Source organism: Pleuronectes platessa, chromosome 3 (genome assembly GCF_947347685.1).
Source record: "Pleuronectes platessa chromosome 3, fPlePla1.1, whole genome shotgun sequence".
Lineage (NCBI taxonomy): Eukaryota > Metazoa > Chordata > Actinopteri > Pleuronectiformes > Pleuronectidae > Pleuronectes > Pleuronectes platessa.
The window spans coordinates 19359203-19380812 of record NC_070628.1 but is presented as its reverse complement, the minus strand read 5'-3'; the positions used below and the strand labels follow the sequence as shown (position 1 = coordinate 19380812).

General features: G+C 40.9%; 2 protein-coding genes across 2 annotated transcripts; both read right to left on the bottom strand.

Moving 5' to 3' along the window:
- Positions 1-304: 304 nt before the first annotated feature.
- Positions 305-9967, bottom strand: LOC128436995 (sialic acid synthase). Its single transcript, XM_053418953.1, has 6 exons — positions 9593-9967; positions 9262-9477; positions 8613-8712; positions 7745-7899; positions 1731-1997; positions 305-1338 (listed from the first exon to the last, which is right to left on the bottom strand). The coding sequence occupies exons 1-6, from the start codon at positions 9722-9724 to the stop codon at positions 1153-1155; spliced, it is 1056 nt and encodes a 351-aa protein (XP_053274928.1). The 5' UTR covers positions 9725-9967; the 3' UTR covers positions 305-1152.
- A 1476-nt stretch (positions 9968-11443) lies between these two features.
- On the bottom strand, positions 11444-20743 carry clta (clathrin, light chain A). The gene is made up of 5 exons (XM_053418623.1): positions 20473-20743; positions 19737-19765; positions 18075-18192; positions 17718-17829; positions 11444-12630 (listed from the first exon to the last, which is right to left on the bottom strand). The coding sequence occupies exons 1-5, from the start codon at positions 20648-20650 to the stop codon at positions 12459-12461; spliced, it is 609 nt and encodes a 202-aa protein (XP_053274598.1). The 5' UTR covers positions 20651-20743; the 3' UTR covers positions 11444-12458.
- Between the last annotated feature and the right edge of the window lie 867 nt (positions 20744-21610).

The following is a 21610-nucleotide window of genomic DNA, read 5'->3' as shown; positions in this document are numbered from 1 at the left end:
AAAAATAAAATAAGAAAATAGAGTTTATGTTGTTTAATCGAAGATCGTTATTTATCTATTTATTTGCAACATTTATTTTAGTTTTCAAGACATTTCTGTTTTCAATATTTCTTTATTTTAATTTGCAAGCCAATTTTATTAGCAAAATCAGTTTTGATTTGGTATGTTAATTATTTCATTTGAAACACTCATTTTTATTCCCGAGACAATTTCTATTTGAAATGTGTATTTCTTTTTGCATAACCATTTCTATTTGCAGGATAGATTTTTATTGGTGGAACCATTTTTAATGACAAGATTCGTCTTTATTTGCAATATTTATTTAATCTGCAGGACTATTTCATTTTCATTATGCATTTTTATTTGCAGGACCATCTTTATTTGCAAGATTAACAGAACAGAAGCACTGATTTTGAGGGGTCACATAGTATGGAAATGAACTGAAGTTGCTAAATAAATCCTGACACCATTAATCTTTAACATCCTCCACAAATACAGTACAGATATATATATATAGGCACTGCATATGATTAAAGTGAAGCCTTTATATTCATGTACTGCATATAACCTCAACCCGTTTAAGATGTACAGCTGGGTAAAAATGGGCAGGGACAGATCATTCCATGTACAGACGAGATTCACACCACACATGAGAAGTACTGACATGGTTGATTTCTCAATTCTTGACAGGGCTGGTCGAGCCACTATTGGAACTTTTGTTAAAGGATCGTGGTGGACAATGCAAAAAATGCAGGGACGTGTGAAGATCCATTCACGTGGATGATAGAATGTTAAACACCACACCCTGTAATTACTGTCTGCTTGTATTTATATCTCACAGCAACGCCCTCTTTGTTTCAACTCTCAACATCATGTGGTAACTTTAATATCTGATCAGATATGTTCAACCTGTTTTAACTTCTCTCTAGCTGCACTTGTCTCTCTCTGTATCCCACCTCTTTCGCTGTCACTCTGACATGATCCTCTGTTTGTCTCTCTTCTTCCCTCTGGATCTCTCCATTGACTGTATCTCTTCCTGTAGACACACAACACACCTTGTCCATCTTCTTCTCATCTACCTTGGTCTATCTTTTTCTGTTTCTCTTTCTGTTTGTCTGCCTCTTTCTCCGTCAACAGGATCTTGCGTATCCTTTACTCTATCATGTTGGCCAAGATGCTGTCGTCCGCCTCCACGTCCACGTTGAGCTTCTTGCCCACCAGCTGCTGCATGGTCTCAGGGGAGATGCCCTTTGGCTCGCCGACCTTCACCGCAAACATGTCCAGGCTCAGTGCGAGGCCTTTGGGGATGGCCACATTGGCCACCAACGACTTACCCAACTGGAACCAAACAAAACCATTGAAAGATTAATACAAATGACAGGTTAGAAAACTAAATAATAACGAGCCTTGTAAACTGCAGTGAAGCAAGTCCATGTGAGCCCATTTCATCATCACATTTGTTTTCATCAAACTTACATTTGCTCTTGCGAAAAAAAGGGAATGTTTCACTTCAGGGGATTTAATTTATCTTATAAATATGTGTATTCATGTGTGAAGGCAATCATACTTTGAGTTTAGAATGAAACAACGCCATCAAAACGAAATGGTAAAATGAGCAAAATTGGCAGAGTGGCCCTTTAATTCTGGTTGGTGTAATTTGCATACTATTAACGTAAAAGGGGGTGAACACTAGAAATTAAAATGCTGACACAGAATCAAGTCACACCAACCTTATCGTGGCAGTTCTTCTCACAGGGTAACATTTGCTTGGTGGGTGATCCCATCGCCACCTCCAGCAGTCGAATGGCTCGGACCAGCTCTTTCAGCTCCGATGGCTCCAGGGATGCCTCGTGGTCATTTCCCTTCCAGGTCTTATCCAGGGTCACGTGGCGTTCCACGACCTTTGCTCCCATCGCCACCGCGGCCAAAGTGATGTAGAGCCCCTGCTCATGTCCAGAATATCCGATGGGAACATCTGGAAATTCCCTCTGGTATTCCTTCAGGGGAAGAGAGAGGGTGTACAAATCGGAGTCTCTCAAAATGTGAGTTGTGTGTAACAGTTGTGTGTATAGTTTGTTATATTATGAGTATGTGCTTACCAACAATGTTACTGTATTAACTTTAAAGACATTTTTTATTTATGAACTGAGTGGATTCAATTATTTGTAAGACAGGAGTGGGAAAGTTACCTTGGAGTTTTGCCAAAGATAATATCAAACACTCCGACATGGTGTCTCACTTAATAATTATACACTGATGAAAAATGCAACCACGCCCACAACCCCACACACACAAAGTGTTTTCATAAAATTCCCATCGACTTATATTCATTTCTTCGAGACATTTACCCTAACACATAATTGCTTGACCCTAACCTAACTTTAACCATGGACCCCAAAATCTCCTTTTCCCCGATTGGGGGACACACTTCTCATCCCTAATTTGACTGTTTTATATAGTGAAATCTGTCCCCAAAGGTAGCCTATGAAAAAAAATATATACAAACACACCACACACACACATGGTTTCGCCCCCCAATTAAATCGTATTTGTTTTGTCCCCAATGATAGCCTAAGACCGAAATACACATAGAAACACACAAATACACACACACACACACACACGAAGACACACACACACCAAACAAACCCACGTACACACACAACGTTGACTTGATTTCCAAACATATAAATATGCTCTTCCTCCTCCACAGTTTGCTGAGACTGTCTGATGAAGGAGGGAGGGAGACAGCAGTTTCCAGTCTAACTGGTCGTCATGGGAACTCCCCAAACTGAAGTGGAATAAAACAAACATATGTTATCATGCCGACATGTGAGATATGTAAATGTGCTATGTAGCCAAACCCTACTCCTGATGGCATGACAAGGCTCTGTGGAACAGTTGGAGATGCACAAAGCTGTGGTATCACAGGATGTTCAGAAACTTGAATAGGAAGAAGCTGTCAAGAAGCTTGACTACTCTTGTGACAATGTTTTTTTCAGAACTCGGTTGTGATTTCAAACTCACTGACTGGGTTACACGAATGAATCAAACTGGTTCTTATGCTTTCTCGATAGCTAGAATGACATATGCACAAGTGAAATTTGAATTTGAAAAGTCTAAGATCACTGGGACATTTCTGTTAGATAGTATTACAGCTGGAATTATTGGAAATACTGTTATCCATGCTTGGACCATGCGATGTGTGTTGTGATGTCTCTTTTGTGATTTTGTTGGTTTGATTGTGTGTCTGTTTTGTTTTTTCCTTCTCCTAATTAATGATGTAAGTTTTTTTTGTGAAGAAAAATGAATAAAAACACAAATGACAAAAGATATTAAGCTACAGTAATTGAGCTTTGAGAAGAGGGGCTAACTGGTTATGATCTGACTCTCTGGGTGTAAACTGTGGGTATAATTCTGCCATTGAACGCGCTCCGCTATGAAAAACAACAATATCATTCAAGCTGGCAACCTACATGCAAATTTAGAAATATTTGGATCATTCAATAAAATCACACGATCATTATACCTATTTGATGAGTTGTGTCCTTTTCTTTTCTCTGTTGGGAACAACTCAATCGTGCCATGTCAGCTCTCTTGCCGCACCTTCAGGTCCTACTTGGCTTTGAACACATTAAAACCTGCTTTCTCTAATGACTGCAGCCGTTGCAATGACAGCAACACCCAAGATAATTATTACAGACAAAGCAGGGGTGCACAGCTCTGCTTGCACTGACAGCGCTCTGGAGATACATACGTACCTTTCATCAGATTTCAACCATTTAGGGAAACATCCAACGGCTTGTCGAAAGGATGGTCTTCACCTGAACAGTAAACATGAACCAAGCAATGACCTTACAAGCTACGGTTATGAGACTGCACACACACAAGTCTTCGGTAGGTTTAGCAAGTGTATAGCAAATAATAGATGGATGAGGAGGGGAAGGAAATCCATCTCAATGAAGACATGTGCATTCACCTCTAGAACCTGAGGTGTTTACTCCTAGTTCTCTCCTGTGTTTGCTGTCTCCAGTCAGTTATACAGATGACATGCAGTTATACCTTTCAATGAAACCCTTTAATTAAAAAAAAGAGCTATTCACGCTGCATCACTGCTTATCTGATCTGAATCTGAGCTGAGCAGCATTCTGCTAGAAATCAGCTACTGTTTGGTCACCTTATCCTGAACATTATGGTTCAAAGAACCCGGGTTCAATAAACTTTATGCACTTTATACTTGGACCAAAAACTGCGCAGAAGTCATTCACCAGCGAACTGCACCTATCATGTTGTCAGCAAGTGGGAAAGCTAGAGAGGAGAGCAATCTTCCCACTCTGTTTTTGAAACTGAAAGTCCAACAAGCACGGCCAATTCACACAGTGACAGGTAAGTAAAGGGAGCCGGTTATAAAGCTCAGTTTAATGTGCACAGCTGATGAATGTGTGTCATACGTTTAAACACGTTTGTCTTCAGCTATGGTCAAGTCAATGGCAAAAGTGGACACAGGCCCAGTGCCCTGGAGCCGATGGGGGCCCTTGGACTTAAGAGTTATTACTACTATCATAACAAGGCTCTGTGGAACAGTTGGAGATGCACAAAGCTGTGGTATCACAGGATGTTCAGAAACTTGAATAGGAAGAAGCTGTCAAGAAGCTTGACTACTCTTGTGACAATGTTTTTTTCAGAACTCGGTTGTGATTTCAAACTCACTGACTGGGTTACACGAATGAATCAAACTGGTTCTTATGCTTTCTCGATAGCTAGAATGACATATGCACAAGTGAAATTTGAATTTGAAAAGTCTAAGATCACTGGGACATTTCTGTTAGATAGTATTACAGCTGGAATTATTGGAAATACTGTTATCCATGCTTGGACCATGCGATGTGTGTTGTGATGTCTCTTTTGTGATTTTGTTGGTTTGATTGTGTGTCTGTTTTGTTTTTTCCTTCTCCTAATTAATGATGTAAGTTTTTTTGTGAAGAAAAATGAATAAAAACACAAATGACAAAAGATATTAAGCTACAGTAATTGAGCTTTGAGAAGAGGGGCTAACTGGTTATGATCTGACTCTCTGGGTGTAAACTGTGGGTATAATTCTGCCATTGAACGCGCTCCGCTATGAAAAACAACAATATCATTCAAGCTGGCAACCTACATGCAAATTTAGAAATATTTGGATCATTCAATAAAATCACACGATCATTATACCTATTTGATGAGTTGTGTCCTTTTCTTTTCTCTGTTGGGAACAACTCAATCGTGCCATGTCAGCTCTCTTGCCGCACCTTCAGGTCCTACTTGGCTTTGAACACATTAAAACCTGCTTTCTCTAATGACTGCAGCCGTTTCAATGACAGCAACACCCAAGATAATTATTACAGACAAAGCAGGGGTGCACAGCTCTGCTTGCACTGACAGCGCTGTGGAGATACATACGTACCTTTCGTCAGATTTCAACCATTTAGGGAAACATCCAATGGCTTGTCGAAAGGATGGTCTTCACCTGAACAGTAAACATGAACCCAGCGATGACCTTACAAGCTACGGTTATGAGACTGCACACACACAAGTCTTCGGTAGGTTTAGCAAGTGTATAGCAAATAATAGATGGATGAGGAGGGGAAGGAAATCCATCTCAATGAAGACATGTGCATTCACCTCTAGAACCTGAGGTGTTTACTCCTAGTTCTCTCCTGTGTTTGCTGTCTCCAGTCAGTTATACAGATGACATGCAGTTATACCTTTCAATGAAACCCTTTAATTAAAAAAAAGAGCTATTCACGCTGCATCACTGCTTATCTGATCTGAATCTGAGCTGAGCAGCATTCTGCTAGAAATCAGCTACTGTACGGTCACCTTATCCTGAACATTATGGTTCAAAGAACCCGGGTTCAATAAACTTTATGCACTTTATACTTGGACCAAAAACTGCGCAGAAGTCATTCACCAGCGAACTGCACCTATCATGTTGTCAGCAAGTGGGAAAGCTAGAGGGGAGAGCAATCTTCCCACTCTGTTTTTGAAACTGAAAGTCCAACAAGCACGGCCAATTCACACAGTGACAGGTAAGTAAAGGGAGCCGGTTATAAAGCTCAGTTTAATGTGCACAGCTGATGAATGTGTGTCATACGTTTAAACACGTTTGTCTTCAGCTATCATCAAGTCAATGGCAAAAGTGGACACAGTGCCCTGGAGCCGATGGGGGCCCTTGGACTTAAGAGTTATTACTACTATCATAACCTCGGTCAAGGACCTTTTCATCTGCATTTGGTTGTTTTTCTGTCTGCTAGTCAGCAGGATTACGCAAAAAAAACTGTCGAACGGAGTACCACAAAACTAGGTGGAAGGATGTGGTATGGGTCAGGGAAGTACTCATTCTATTTTGGTGTGGATTCAGATCAGGGTCAGATCCAGGAATTCATGGAACTTGATAAAAAAACTTAAGCTGATATTTAAGAGTGTGTGCAATTTGGTGCTGATCCAACAAAAAATATGGATCTAGTGAATTTAAATGTGGTTGCATTAGAGGACTGTCGGGCCGCGGCAGAAGTTTTTCCTCTCTTAGTGACATTCTTTATGCATTTTTGTATTTAGACTATTGGAGTAAATGTGACTGGAAATGTTGAATGATTATGAAAGGGTTTGAGTGTTTTATAAATCAGCAGATTAAATCATGTAAGAATATAACATACACATTGTGCTAAGACTGTTATCTGATGCTTCATGTCCTGTTAAAACGATGAAATAACAAATTTAATGTAGTGCAGAATTGATATATGTCGTTGTAGGTTGCTCAAGGCCACGCAAACTGTGAATGTAAAATTTGTATTGTGTGCTTAGAGCTCTGTGGCTTCCAAGAAGAAAGTCTCAGTATACTGAAAATCATCAGTTGCAAACTCAGCCCATCTCTGACAAATACGAAACTTACTTTCAGCGCAGACCTACTGTAGAGCCATCAAATCTCTAAATGGCTCCTCAATCCTGCATCAGCACTTAACAAACTCAAAGATATGACTACCAACTAATTTTATTGTATTTTTATTTTTATTTGTTAATTTTTTAACAAATAAGCACCGGACATCCTGCTCTAATTAAACTAGTTTTTACTGTATTTAAATTCATTCTGTATATTTTTTGTGTATTTTACACCAACAGATGTATGTTATGTTGTTATGGGGAGGGGGGTTATGTGTCTTGTTTCTTTTCTTGTAATGTGTTATCCTGTGATTGTTGTCTCGTCGTGGGCCCACTGAGGCAAATTCCAAATAACTGAGTTGTGTGGCAATAAAGGTACTGAATCTTGAGTCATCAAGATGGAGGCTGTGCAGCTCTCTCTACTCAAAGTCCTCTCAGACAGGGCCTCAAATAAACACATAGATATAAAATGAACCTCAAGTGACGGGAGAATTGAAGCACAAGTCTTGGATCACACATTGTTCATCTCTGGAACATGGTGAGGATTAACCAGAGTCAATGGGGCATTGGATTCTGCAAAACATATTGTATTCAACTGCTACAAGAACTACGACAGTCATGTGTGATACAAATCTATACTCATGATTCAGTTTCTCTATTCAGACGAGACTGGTGTTAAAACTGTGAATACAAAGTCAAGTGCAGAAAATCTGAACCTGTTCAACAGAAACTGGTCGGAGCTGCTATCGGCTACTATAGAACAGTTCAGAGTTAAATTTCTGCAGGATGATTGAGTGGGAGGAGACACTGGTTCCAGTCCTCTTACCGTGATCACACTGAGGTTGACGTCTTTAGGGTCCAGTGGGTAGGCGCTGGTGCACTGCAGAATGGTGAAGTTCTGGTTATGCTCCTTCACTGTCTGGTAGACGCGACGCACCGTCTCCATGGACTGCATCCCGGTGGACACCACCATGGGACGTCCTGACACAGACAGACGTTTTTTTTAAAGTGACAGGGAGATATGCTGTTTGTTATGGGATGCACCATCCCTTTACATAGTTACAAAGGGAACTGGTTTATAACTTTGCGTTGTTCAGCCATGAAACCGTGCATAGACATTTTTTAAATATTTTTGTACATCTTGCATTTAAAAATATGTGCTGACCCTAGAGACCCATCACTCACCAAATATCTTATGAATTAAAACAACATAGAAAAAAGAAAACAGCGCTCCCTACAGGCCCGAGTCAGTCTAAGTAGTGGATGCTGTCAAATATCCAGAACACAAGATGTAGGCAATGGCAATGGAAGTTTCCAGGTAGTAAACAGTTTCTGCTTCACTTCATCTTCGAAGCATCAGTTGACATAAACAGGTGAAGAATGTGGTGATTCATCATTCCATTTGAAGTAACTGAACACTCCCTGATGCGTGAGCTGAGGTGATCAACTCTGAATTCAAGCCCATGGCAGATTTCAATGGCGGTGTGGTGAAAAAAGTATATTCTGCGGTAATCCGAATATCACACAAAAAAACAGGTGGAATCTATTTACGTGTCAGCTTAGTCTGCAGGCACGTGAATCATCCAACAATTAAATTGCAGTCAAAAATGTTCTTTTGGTTTTCTTCTGAAACCTGTGGGTTTAGATCTTTCTGAGGTTTTCAGATTCATTTGAGGTGCTTTGCAGCGTCGTACCTTTTTTGGCAGTTTTCTCCAGATAGGGGAAGTTGTTTGCGTCGCAGGAGGCAACTTTGAAGAAAGGAACCTCCAGCTCATCGAGGAACTCCACGGCCATCTATGGACACCAGTGCACAGTAATTAGGACACCAATACACTGTAAATACACCTCTCCTCTCCGGGTCAATTCATTCAATGTTAAGCAAAAGCAATTCTTGTTTGTCCCTGTCATCTGTCTGCTAGTTTTCTCCTTAATTTATTTGTTGATTTGTGTAAAGTAAAAAAATTGCTGTATATATAAAGCAGCCAAATTTCTATTAACCATGTTCCCTAACCAGACATTTAGGATGTTTGAAATGACAAAGTTATTATTCATAAGCATGCAGAACCAAAGAAAAGATTCATGTTCATATGAAAATCTCTCAGGACAGAAGGCTCCTGATACAACACAAATAGAGAGACAGCCTATATGTCATAATACAGAAGCACAGATGTTAAAAAACATGAACAGCATATAAGATAATATATGAGAATAATTTATAAACAACATATATGTGAAGACACGTTCACACAAAGTGTTAATGGCATGAACAGCCAGTGTCGGAAGATGCACCACACTATTCCTGGGGATAAAAGACAGTAACCTGGATCTCATTAGGATTATTACCTCATCCATGCCAGAGGCTGTGAAGAAGATGCCAACTTCTTCTGCATGCTTCTTCAGCTCCATGTACTGGTCGTGGCTGAACTCCAAGTGACGCTTGTGCTCCCCGTAGGTTTTGCCCCAGGAGTGGATGGACTTGTAGGGGCGCTCCAAGGCTCGCTTGCTGAATTTGTGATCCAATTCACTTTTCTGGAACTTAGCACAGTCAGCACCACAGTCCTGAGACGACACAAAACCATGAGCCAGGGGAGATGAGAGGATGCTGGCTTCGTTTGGATAGCACAGAGCAATATTGTTTGTATTGTAAACTCACAGTTTCATCTCTTTAATTTACCTTTGCCATCTTGATCATTTTCTTTGCAATCTCAATGTCTCCCTGGTGGTTTTGTCCAATCTCAGCGATGATGAAGCAGGGATGGGAGCCCCCGATCATCCTGCCGGGACACAGCTCAAACTGCAGAGGCATTATTCTGGTGGTGTACGCAGGAGAAGTGATGAGTGAACTGCAGACAGGAGTCAGGTGCCCTGTGTTCCAATCAACTGGATTTCAGGACTTAGGGTTCAGAGCTCAGTCAGACACTGGGTAAAATGTGAAACGGTTCAATTTACTGTAAAAACAAAAACTATCCCAAAAACAGCAAAAGGCAAAAACACAGAGTGAAAGCTCGGGTACCGGTCTGACCAGGTAAGGCAGCACAGTTTGTTCTCTGCCTTTTATAGGGTTAGTCAGAGAAATCCCGCCTCCATATTGACTGAATTTACATTTGAAGTTTTTAAGTATCCACACCTGATCTTCTCTCTCTCTCTCTCTCTCTCCCTCACACACACACAGCTGATGAGGCTGTGAAGATATTGAAGAGAAGATCTGCATTATACTGAAAATGTGTAAAACTGCTCATTACATTTTATTTTCAACAGGTTCATGAAATATTTCAATAAAAAATCTTTATACTCTTTATACTTTTTATTTATATGGATGTTTAAAAACACTATCTATGTATCTATCTACCTATCTTTGAATCTATCTATCTGTCACGTATCCTTAAGTCATCAGCTGCCACAAATTTATGTAAACTGACAATGGTCCGTCCCATCTTCACTTCCCGGATTTGCATACAACGCAAGAAAGGGTGGAGTGAAGAAAAAGACAAAGCTGCTTTTTTTATGAGCCCTTTTCACCTTCAGCTATTACAAACTCACAAACGCTATTTATTAACCTACATGAAGCCATGTGAGAGGATGTGACTCAGCGGACAGGTCTCCATCTTATTCAGAGCTGAAGAACTCTGACTTTAAACGTTCTTTAGTGTGAAATGCAGGTGTGTGTGTGTGGCATCTATTCAGTCATCACTGGAGTCCTTTAAGAGCAGTCAGTTGATATATGTAAAAACATGGCGTTTGTTCAACATTGATATTTATTTGTCTTGACATCAAGCTCTCTCTCCCAGTGTCAGCTGGAACTGGCTCCAGCCAGACAGCGACCCCACGTGAGCAAACCCAGCATCAGGTAGCAATAACAGATAATATTTATGTTGGATACATATTTAATTAGGCTGAATCTATGTGTACATATTATTGTATTATATGAATTTTACTATTTTAATTCTTCTTTTTTGTTATCTGAAATTAAATATGTTACGACTGTTGTTCTCTCCAGAAGCGCTGCCTCCTTGTGGACACAAACTGGTACAGAGTAAATGATCAAACTCAAACTCATCTTTCCAGGACCTGCAGGCAAGCACCATGATACTTTCAGATGACTCGGTGCAACACAGTAATAATTACAGTTGCACTCAGTAGAGCACATATCTCCAACAAGGCCCAACAGTCTCTCAGAGGCTGGACTGGTACCGGCTGGGTGGTCCCGAGAGACGAGTGCAAACCCATATGACTCACACAGGGGAGGAGGTACGAAACGAGGAGTTACAATAACATATTTCTTAGAATGGAGTGACTGATTTCATACTTTCAGGGTCCCTACTGACCCCCTTCAAGTCATTAAGGATAGTAAAAGCCCAGAATATGTATTTGACATAATATGGGACCTTAAATATGCCAGATTTTTTCTATCAAGACTCCCTGGGAAATAAGGGAAAATGTAAAAAAACCGACCAATAACACATCCTTCCTCAACGTTCCACGGTACACTGACAATAATCACACTGAAGAACGACAGGACAATAACTTTCATTCAACTTTTACTGATATTGAAATCAAAAGGACAATGAACACACATGGTCAAGCAACAGCTGGCTGATCGTTTTAGTTTTCGTTAAAACCACAAGTGTCTAATTTCAATGACATAATCGTTTTATATTCTGTATATATATTGCCATCTGTATATGTACAAAGGTACACACATAGAGTACATACACACACTGTTGAGGTTTAAACGCACATACAAACAGCTCACATATACTGTAATCACTGGACTTCCTGACTGGAGAGAGGGGGGGGGGGGGGGTTCAAAAGGAAATGCATAGATTGGAAAATTTAACACAACATATACCACAAGCAGGCTCTAAACACACATGGGTCAAAGAACTGGAGTTTTGCTTTAGTTTGGTCCTTAAACAAAAAGAAGAAAAGAAAATGCTGAAGATACTTTTTTGTGAGGCTGGGAGAACATGGGGAGATGGAGGGCAAATTAAATCCATTTAACAACAACCAACCCTCACAGATCAACATTGACAGGATCAGAATGAGTACAGCATCATGGGAATGATATTGTTTGGGGGCCATGAGAAGCAGGCTGTAGTGTCGCTGTCGGCCCAAACAAACATCAACCCTTCCCTTTTAGTGTCCCAACTCACCAGCCCTACAGAGAACTGGTCTGGTTATTCCTAACATAAGATCTAACTGGTCTTGATCTCGTTAAACAACAAGGAAGAGGAATTACGAGGTGTGGACTTGTCTGCAGAGGAGGTTCTAAAACCTTTCAGGGGGGCAGAACTTGGTGAGCTGGTACTTCGAGGCTAATCTCTACAGCCCTGCCAGGAGGAGATAGATGGGGATGGGACCACTGGCTCTGTCCTTCCACTGGGGGGGAAGGGCTGTGTATGGCAAACAGATAGCAACAGATGAGGTGCAAGCCCCCTTGTCTTTAGAATACAAATGGTGGGACGTCGGTAGCTAGGTTGGTAGGTATGTGTGGTGATAAGAGGATGATATGGAATGATGCCCTGAGCGGCCTCGGCGGCCTAGCGGACGAGCGGAGACTGCTTCAGGGAGATGAGGACGGAGCGCATGCGGGACACGTCTTTGGCCTGCTTGCTGGACTTGGGGTTGAAGTCGCAGAGCCGAGCCACCCGCTCCCACTCTGTGCCGGGGTTGTTCTCATCCAGATCTGAAACCATGGCCTCCTCAGCCGCCCTACACGCGACAGGGAAGAAAAGAATGGAAAGGAGTAGAGAACCGTTAGTGGGGGAAGAGGCGAGGTAAACATGAGACATACCTACAGCCCTGAGAAAATCCTCTGCTGATAGCCAACAAACACAAGCTCTCATGGGGGGGGGGGGGGACTGGCATCCAATAAAGCTCTAATTTCTCTCTGAAAAAGACTGATTTAATGTTGTAACAAAAATAAATGAACTTGTGACATTTAGTTCTGTTTTATAGTTTTTCTCAGCTTGGTGTTGGTTCAGCAGAGTCGACCTCAGGACAGGAGAGTCCAATCATCGCACAGAGACACACACACACATCCACCTTACTGCTCACAAAGAGAAACAAGCTACAACATATTCATCACCAGTCACATGCCCCGGATTCTGCTTATACGTTACAGTCACCAGGATTTAATTATCCACAACATTAGGGGCGATACAAGTGAAACACTGATGAGAAAACAAACTTAAATTATAATAACAGTAATAAACATAAGGTGTGAAAAGCATTTTTGGTTGGTTAAAATCTCAGTTCTGTGTAGAACTGAGGGAGGGGATTTTGCCCCCACCCGCCAAGGCGTTGCATATTTACACTGTTCTTTTTCCTCAACAAGAAGCAAGTACAGAGATGTGAAGATCATCTGTGTACTTGTCCTTGAAAAAAAAAAAGGAACAATAATGACCAATTCTTTTTTTCACCGAGCCCAAAAGAACTGGAAGCACTACTGGGCCGTCGCCATGCATTTAGCTGCGGCGGAAAAGCAGACGTGAATGTGTTCATTTTGATTTTGTGTGCCATCGTCATGGATATCAATTGGTATCTTTTTGGTGATGTTGAGGAGTTTTCAAAACCATGAATCAAACCAAAAGAAAAGCATATTTTACACTACAGGACTGACATTATTTAAAATGAAAACACAAAACTGATTTTACAAAGAACAAAAATAACAAACTTGTGCCACCATCACAATACACTTAAGGATGCAAGCCACAGGTTGTGGCTAAATAAATTAAAACCCTCATCACACCCAACCCACAAAACATTTAGTCATAATTCCACTGCCAGATTTTATTTATATTTACAAGGACCCCCCCCCCCACCCTACCCCCGCCCCAATTTAAGCAAAGACTCAGCTCTAACTACGACACAGTACACAAAGCAAAATGGGGGATGAGAAGCCAATGAACATTCACCGTCACAACCAACTACAAATACACAAAGGGAGCAGAAGGACCACAACATCACAGAAGGGACATTTTACCATTTAACTAGGCAGTGGATCCAACTGTAGGGCTCGTAAACTAGAGTATCTGAGTAAGGTACTAATATCTAACACACACACAAAGAACTGTATCTACCCCCCTGTCAAAAGAAAATATATGGAGTATTCGGAGGTTCTGGGGTTTTATATTTTTACTTAACTGGTCTAGGCGGTAGCAAGGATGGTTAATGTGTGTGCTTTAAGGTGCATAGGAAAAGAAAACAGGGAGAAACAGTTTCACAAGTCAGAATTTAGAAAAGAGAGATAGAGAAGGGAGGGGATGAAATGAAAGACAACAAAAATGAGCCAAATGCAGATGTTGAAAGCAAACATGCAAAAGCAGCAGGTTATAAAAAACGTAATTGTTCAAAGTGTTCTACAGAAAGAATATTGTGCAGCCTTTGGTTTTGTTGAGAGTGAGTCCCATGTTATATTTGTGTCAACAAGGACATTAGGCTCTCATTTATGAAACTCTGTAGACTAGTTGCTAATGGGTTGATTTCGAGCACTGCATAATCTTAAATAATCCAAAGAAGTTCATCTACACACAGTTTTCCTTTCTTTAGAAGTCGCTCATTAAGACCATTTATTTAGTTTCTTTTTTTCAGCAGTCCTCATCACAGACACAAACCGATAGGACGTAGGAGGAAGAGGGTCTGATTCAGCGTCTTATTACTTCATCACTGAGGCTAAAAAGCACATTGTTAAGTAGTATTGGGGAAAAGCTCACATATGAGCTGCATAGGCTGCATTGAGGAGTACACATTATAAAATATAGAGGTTAGTAACATTGTAAGACGCCTCTTTCCCTTATCAACAGACAAGAGTAAATGACCCAGCAGGAGACATATATTAGTACTAAGGTTACCTAAACTGTGGGAAAGTGACACCAAGAACAACTCATTGATTGAATAGGTGAAGGGAGGTAATACAATGACTGAATATAAAACAATGTCCAGCTCATATTCTCCCCTTTCAGCTGTTCATTAATAAAAACCTGCCACGAGCCCTTTGACTTTGAAAACCAGAAAAGAAATGTGTACACCATAATGCAGACTAAAACGGGTTCCGGCAAGATTTGACAACAAAACCAAAGGCTGCACAGCTCGGGCTTCTGAACAGCTATAGCTTTGGTAAATCAGTGTGTGATCCTGTCCGACAGCAGCAGCTACAGAGCACCTTACCATCTAATAAAGCGTGAACACAGTTTAGTTTGAAGCAGTTGTGTATTCATGACACGACCAATGGTGCCTCCAATGATAGCTTGCTGTACGTTTTAATTTTAGCAGCACTGACTGCTAACCCGTTTCAGAGCTGACTGTGTCAGTGGTTGAGTAAACACAATTTAGAACCAAAGACATGGAAACTAATCTGGAAACCTGTGTTTTCGAAAAGGTGATTAATGCCCTTAACCTTTACTGAACTTTCTGCAGAATAAAAAGTTATCCTAAAATGCAAAAAAAAAAACAATTGTGAGTTTCTGCACACACTAGATTTAAAATGTTCTCGTTTTTTATTTTGTTGTTACTTCTTTTCCAGAAGTTCTAATTACCATTGGTTTGTTATTTGCACTTGACACCACTTACATACATGTGTCCTATAGATTGTATAAAAGGAAAAGCCTCACTTCTGTATGTTAAGTTCGATACTATCCTGTTCTGTGGGAAGTCTGTGTATTTAGGAAGCTCGACTTGTAGCGTTTCAGGGAAAGGATCTATCATTAAGAATTATCAAGTCAACTCTGAAGCAGAGAGATTGTATCATAAATTTCCATGTACATACAACTCACTAACACATTAATGGAAAAACCACGTCCACATATGAACACACAATTGCTTCAATTAAATCTATTGGCATGCTACTCCTGAATATATTTTGTAGATTAATTTGTTTAAAATCCCAAGTAGAAAAACGTCAAGTAGAAACAAAACACTTTCTCTGAGACTCCCATACAGTTAATGTAAGCAAGTGAGAAATGTGGTAAACTCAAGAAATGTATTCACAAAATGTAAAATAGGTTGATGTGTAAGGCAGAGTGATGACAGAATTCAATTGTTTCAGTGGATTGTGAGTGTGTAGTAGCATGTAGTCATTCTCCTGACAGGCATCCAGTCATAAATGGCATGTGCATATGTGTGGAGTAGATTACTGCAGTTTATATTTACAACAAAAAAAAAAACGATAATGAAGAGCAGGATGAAAAAAACATTAAAAATCTTGGTAAGTACATATGTACAACTAAAGATGGAACTGAAACATGGCAACACAGCGACTAATGACAATGATATAAATGATGAGAAGATGGGAGGGGATGACAAAACAAAAAGAAAGAAATAAAGAGGAGGATGTTAGTTGGAGCAACATACACATAACCAATGAGCTCAGAGAAGGGCTGCTTGTAGAAGTCTTCATCCAGCACCCTGGACAAACATCCGCCCAAACGACAGAGCAGCAAGAAGGCAGGAGAGAAGAGAGACAGTGGTAAAAGGGAGAATAGGATGGAAACACAAGCATTATAAGTTACGACATAATAATACGCTCAGGCATATAATCAGTGGCTCTGGTTTTTGGATGGACTCATTGCAGCTTCAGGGTGGGCTTGAAGGATCAGGGAGGCTCCGATTTAAAATCTATAATTATACAGCAGTAGAGACGCTCAAAACATCAGCTCTCCACATTTAGTCATTATTTACGTGCACGAAAGACTTCAAAACAGTATAAATTTGAACTCTTCCCTTCTGAATGTAGTCCTCAACTATTAATGAATCATCATGACACTGCGTGTTGAAAGTATAGGTTATAAATCCATAATACCAAAATATGTGATATCACAGTTTTTGGTGTGAGGGAAATAATTTGCAAACTTTTGTATTTTGACAGAATTTAATTGTAATAAATACATGATTTCTGGTAAATAAGGTGGAAAGGAATCGGTCTTTTGTAAATATTATTAACAATATAATATGATTAGTTCAGAAAATGAGAAATTGTTAGAATAGTTGTAGGGTGGCAGCACCAACTCAGTAGAATACGCATTTGTTGAATTCTTCGGCATTTGTCGTTTTTTGAAGTTTAGTATTTTTACAAGACAGAAACCATCAACAATGTAATGTTATAGAGCAGAAATAGTTTACCAACCAAAAAGAAACCGGATCGTCACATGAGTAGGAAACCATTGCTGCTGATGGTGCATTATTGATAAGGCAGCAGGGATACGTTACAGTGAAGCCGAAACTGACATAGTTGCCACTTCAACTCGTAAAAACAATGAGTTACCTGGAGACCGACGGAGGAGACGAATACACCAGCCAACATTTAGTGCATCCTTTAATAGCGATGCTTGTTAACAACGATAGAAGACCTCAACATGTTTGTCTTTTAAAGCGTCGCCATTTTAAACAAGTCAATACCAATTAACTGTTGGTTAGTAAAGGGTGCTGTCCTCATTACAACCAATTCTGGATGTAAATGAGGAGTGACAAATTACACAAAAGTGTTTGCAGCAGTGTTATTGCATTGGATTTTACATAGATTTAAAGTGGTATTCATTGTTCCAGGATTGTTATAGGCAAAGATGTTTAATAAACATGACCCAAAAAAGTTAATTTGTTTGTACCAAAGCATAAAATCCTACTAGGGCTGTCGTGATTAGTCGACGTCATCGCGGCATATTTAAAATATTCACATATTGTCCAAGAATGTGAGCTGTTCAAAACCTCTACACCATCATCTTGGCTTTTCTAACAGTAATATTAACCTTCCCTCAGCTCCATTAATCGTCTGTCCTCTTTCTATCTGTCTATGACGCCAGTACCTGTTGTTGGTTTTGGTTTTCTCCAGCTGCTCGTTCTGCCTGGCGTGCCACTCCTCCAGCTCCACCTTGGCCTTGTCCTTCCACTCAGACTCCTGCTGGCGAGAGTTGTCGTCTGGGGAGGGAGACGAGTGAGGAGAGGTACGTTAAACAAGTGAAGAGCAGATGTGAGGGTAGAGACAACGGGCAGGAATGACAGGGCAAGAAACAAGGAAGAAAAAATATAGGAATTGGTAGAGGAGGTATATATGATTACAGTGTACAGACTATATATCTATATTTGAATCTCCACAATATTACGCTAAGCTCTTCATGTTTCAGAGAGCAGGGTCAGACCTGTTCTCCTCACTCTCGTCTTACCTAGAAGCTCCATCCTCTCGCTTTGCTCCTCCCTCCACTTGCGTAGGCTTTCAGGTTCGGCCTGCAGCCGGTCAGCACTGGAAATTGCTGCGTAAGCATCTGATGGGCCATTGCTTTCCTGAGAGACAATGGAAGTGATGATAGGAAACCATTCTCTCAACGATATCACATGAAACAAGAAACAGTCCCCCGTACTGAATTATTCACCTTTCAAACTCACAACTAAAGGAGCAAAGTCATTTTGACTCAGGAACTGTGGTCAGTGTCTTGTCCTAATTCCAATATGCACATAGATTGTATAGGTTTGCTTTATAATGAACCAAATCTTAGTCACTTGGGAGTTTTATCAGCTTAGTCTCTTTTGCAGAAGGAATGCATGGCAGTGCAAAAGGAAGCAATGTTGCAATGACAGCACAGGAAAAGGAAGTTGGAGCAAATCTAACAGCCACATATTCAAGTATTTTAGGTTAGTACTAAAATCACACTGCCACAGTACTAAAAGTATTTCCCTCATCTCTACATAAATACTGGACCGATTCTTTATACCTTATTCTGTGAGAAAATAAAATGAAACACAAGAGCAATGGTCTACAATCCATTAACATGGCAATTATATATTAAAGTTACAACATTGGTATACATGTATATTTCGTGTCTTTAGTTCCATAAGTAGCTGAAACACTGCACTCACTAAATGCTTTTATCAAGGACCATGGTCACAAAGATGAAGCCGAGATGTCGAACACTCGACAGCTACCCAAATGTCTTTTTGAGAGTGAAAACTAAAGAGGGAAGGGTTTGTTACTTCAACTCTGCAATGGAAGAATCCATTAAAGTTTGCAGACAACTTATTAGTTTAACTTTTAACTGACATAGAACTAGATGTATTTGGGCCTGCTCACATTTCCCGCCGGTGTTTTGTGTCTATGGGTTTTACTGACATTTAACATTCAGATTGACATACAAATACTGTAAAGTGGTAAAGTATATCTATCTGAACTGTTGGCTCACTGAAAACCTGTCCAATCACCCCCCTGCTTCAGCTGCTTCACCCATCTGACTTCTGCATTGCTCGATTTCAGCAATTTTACATAGTGGGGAAGACATTAGCAACTACTTTGGTGAATACTATTGCAGAAGCCAAAGTTAATGTTTAGCCTGGGCTTGTGATTGTTTGTTTAGGTGACAGATATTTGATTTATTTAAACTTCCTGTTAAGAGGGGCAGGGGGTGTGGTAAGACACAGACAGGAGTAGGGCTCCGATATTTACTCCTGACCATCAACTCACACCTTCCCAAAGGTATTACAATTTTGTTTGAAAGTGTCAAAGTAAGGATCCTGCTTAGTGGCGTCTTTTTATTTTTCATGGACAGTTGCTTGCTACATACATTTTATCATAACGATTGAAATGAGACCGTCTATGGATACAGCAGAGAAAAAAAACACAGCTCCTGAGAGACTGCAAGTAAAGATTATTTTACAAGTCCAAATATCTGTATAGATATATATCCAACACATGAACTGTGTGTGTTTGTGTGTGCGTGTCATGGGCACAGATAGGCTGCTGTATAGATGTTCCCCAATCACACACATACAAGATACATAACTTGACATTTATCAGCAAACTTATTGAGAACAGTAACAAAGTAAAGACAGTTTACCACATGAAGATCTCCATTGATGGCACCATCTAAAAGGGACACATGGGAAATTGAAGTGAGAAATCAAGCAGACGAATGAAAAACACAAACAGGGAAGGCGAAAGCAAACATTACGAGGACTAGCCTTCGGCTCACCACCCTGAACTTTTGCTGAATCCTCACATTTCTAAACACAGGCGTATTTCATAATAGGATATGTCAGCACATCTGACTCAAGGCAGCTCCAGCCTTCAGGAAACGGGGCAGTGGTGGCCAAAGGTGATTCAGCTGCACCAGTTTCCTCACGAGTCCGAGGTTGGACCCACAGCCTATGGGTGAGAGCCAGCTGCACGTAGCGCTGTCACAGAGGAGCTGAGAGGAATGACGCCACCGACATCTGATGTTATCACACAGCTTCATTCATTTCTCAGACGAGAGCCAAAGCTCAGAGAATCACGTAAACTCACCGGGGAACGAGTCAGAGTTTCCCCGTCGCGTGTTTGTGCTTCTTTGACATTTTAAATGACGTGTACACTGGGTAAATATCAACGCTAGCTTCTCCCACTTAGCTAACTTGCTATTTCAGCTAACGCTAACGAGCTAGCTCAAAGACTCGAGGGTCCATTTAGGACTAGGTTATATTTAAAATGACGCGTTACTGTTCAGTAGCCTCTGTTTGAAGCTAAGCTAACTACCCCAGCTGTGTTAACGCTGTGGAGAGGCCAGCTGTCTCCCGTCGACCACAGCGGTCACCCACCATTAGACTCTCCCAGCGACGAGGGGACCTCTCCGCTGTCCAGGATGCTGAAGCCTTCGTCGTTTTCGATCCCCGCGATCTCGCTCTCCTGCTGGGCCAGGAAGGCGGCGGCGGGGTCCTCCTCCGAACCGACACCGTTATCGGCGGCCGGGGCGTTCAGCATGTCAAAATCATCCATGTTGAGTGAGGCTGGACGTGAGAGACGGGGAGCGGCAGGTGTAAGCAGCGGACCGACAGAGATTAGCTTAACGGGAAGGAAGAGGGGGGAATGCACGGCTCAGACGTAGCGAAGCGGAAACGGGCGAGCGGCCAATCACAAACCGGGATGGGCGAGTGAAAGGGGAAACCACCAATCGCACAGCAGCTGCCTCAAAACTGGACCAATCGAACCTTTGATCCCTGCTGTATACGGGTCCCGTGACGCGCTGCGTGGATTTCGGGTTGTGAGAGAAAACCGCAGTGTGGCGTGCAACTAGGCGAGATTCACTGTAACATTATTATTGTGATCACTGTCAAACCGTTGTGTTATTTCTGTTCACATATGTTCTGTTCTCAAAGAAACTGTAATGTCATCTGAATGTGTGCTCTGCATACATATATGGTCCAGTATGGATTTGTATTACATTTTATAAAACAAATGACTGAATGTTGGCTTGTTTTGCTTTTTTGTTTTAAAGTGTCTTTGATGTGACAGTTGTGTTTTTGTGTTGCAGGCTGCAGAAGGCTCGTCTTGAGTGTGTTTATCAGGCTCTGCCTTTACAAGCCTTTCAGGGCCCGAAGCCTAAATTGTGGTTAATTATTAACTCTCAAAGAGCTCAGGTGTCAGGTAGACACTCACCTGACCCGAAGCTGAGAGCAACCAAGTTCAAACAAGCACAATAACATTAGGATTCAGCAAATACAACAAGTAGTTGTTGTACAGATTCACTACGACTGTGTTAGTTGTTCAATTGGAAAAGTAGACACTCTTTTTGCCCGGAGCCAAACACCTCTGATTATGTTGAACATGATAAACACAAAGAGCAAGAAGCTTCCTGTTATTGTTAATGTCACATGGGCCATTGCATTTGTTCCATTTGCAACACAGAGTTATGTGTCTGCTTGCTGACAGCTCAATTAGAACATCGTACAGCATCAT

Coding starts and splice junctions, on each gene's coding strand:
- LOC128436995 (XM_053418953.1), bottom strand. CDS start 9,724: ATGCCTCTGCAGTTTGAGCTGTGTCCCGGCAGGATGATCGGGGGCTCC. Junction 9,478..9,592: donor AAATGATCAAGATGGCAAAG/GTAAATTAAAGA, acceptor GTGTCGTCTCAG/GACTGTGGTGCTGACTGTGC. Junction 1,998..7,744: donor TCAACCTCAGTGTGATCACG/GTAAGAGGACTG, acceptor CTTCCCCTGAAG/GAATACCAGAGGGAATTTCC.
- clta (XM_053418623.1), bottom strand. CDS start 20,650: ATGGATGATTTTGACATGCTGAACGCCCCGGCCGCCGATAACGGTGTC. Junction 19,766..20,472: donor GTCGCTGGGAGAGTCTAATG/GTGGGTGACCGC, acceptor TGTCCCTTTTAG/ATGGTGCCATCAATGGAGAT. Junction 18,193..19,736: donor TCAATGGAGATCTTCATGTG/GTAAACTGTCTT, acceptor ATTGTCTCTCAG/GAAAGCAATGGCCCATCAGA.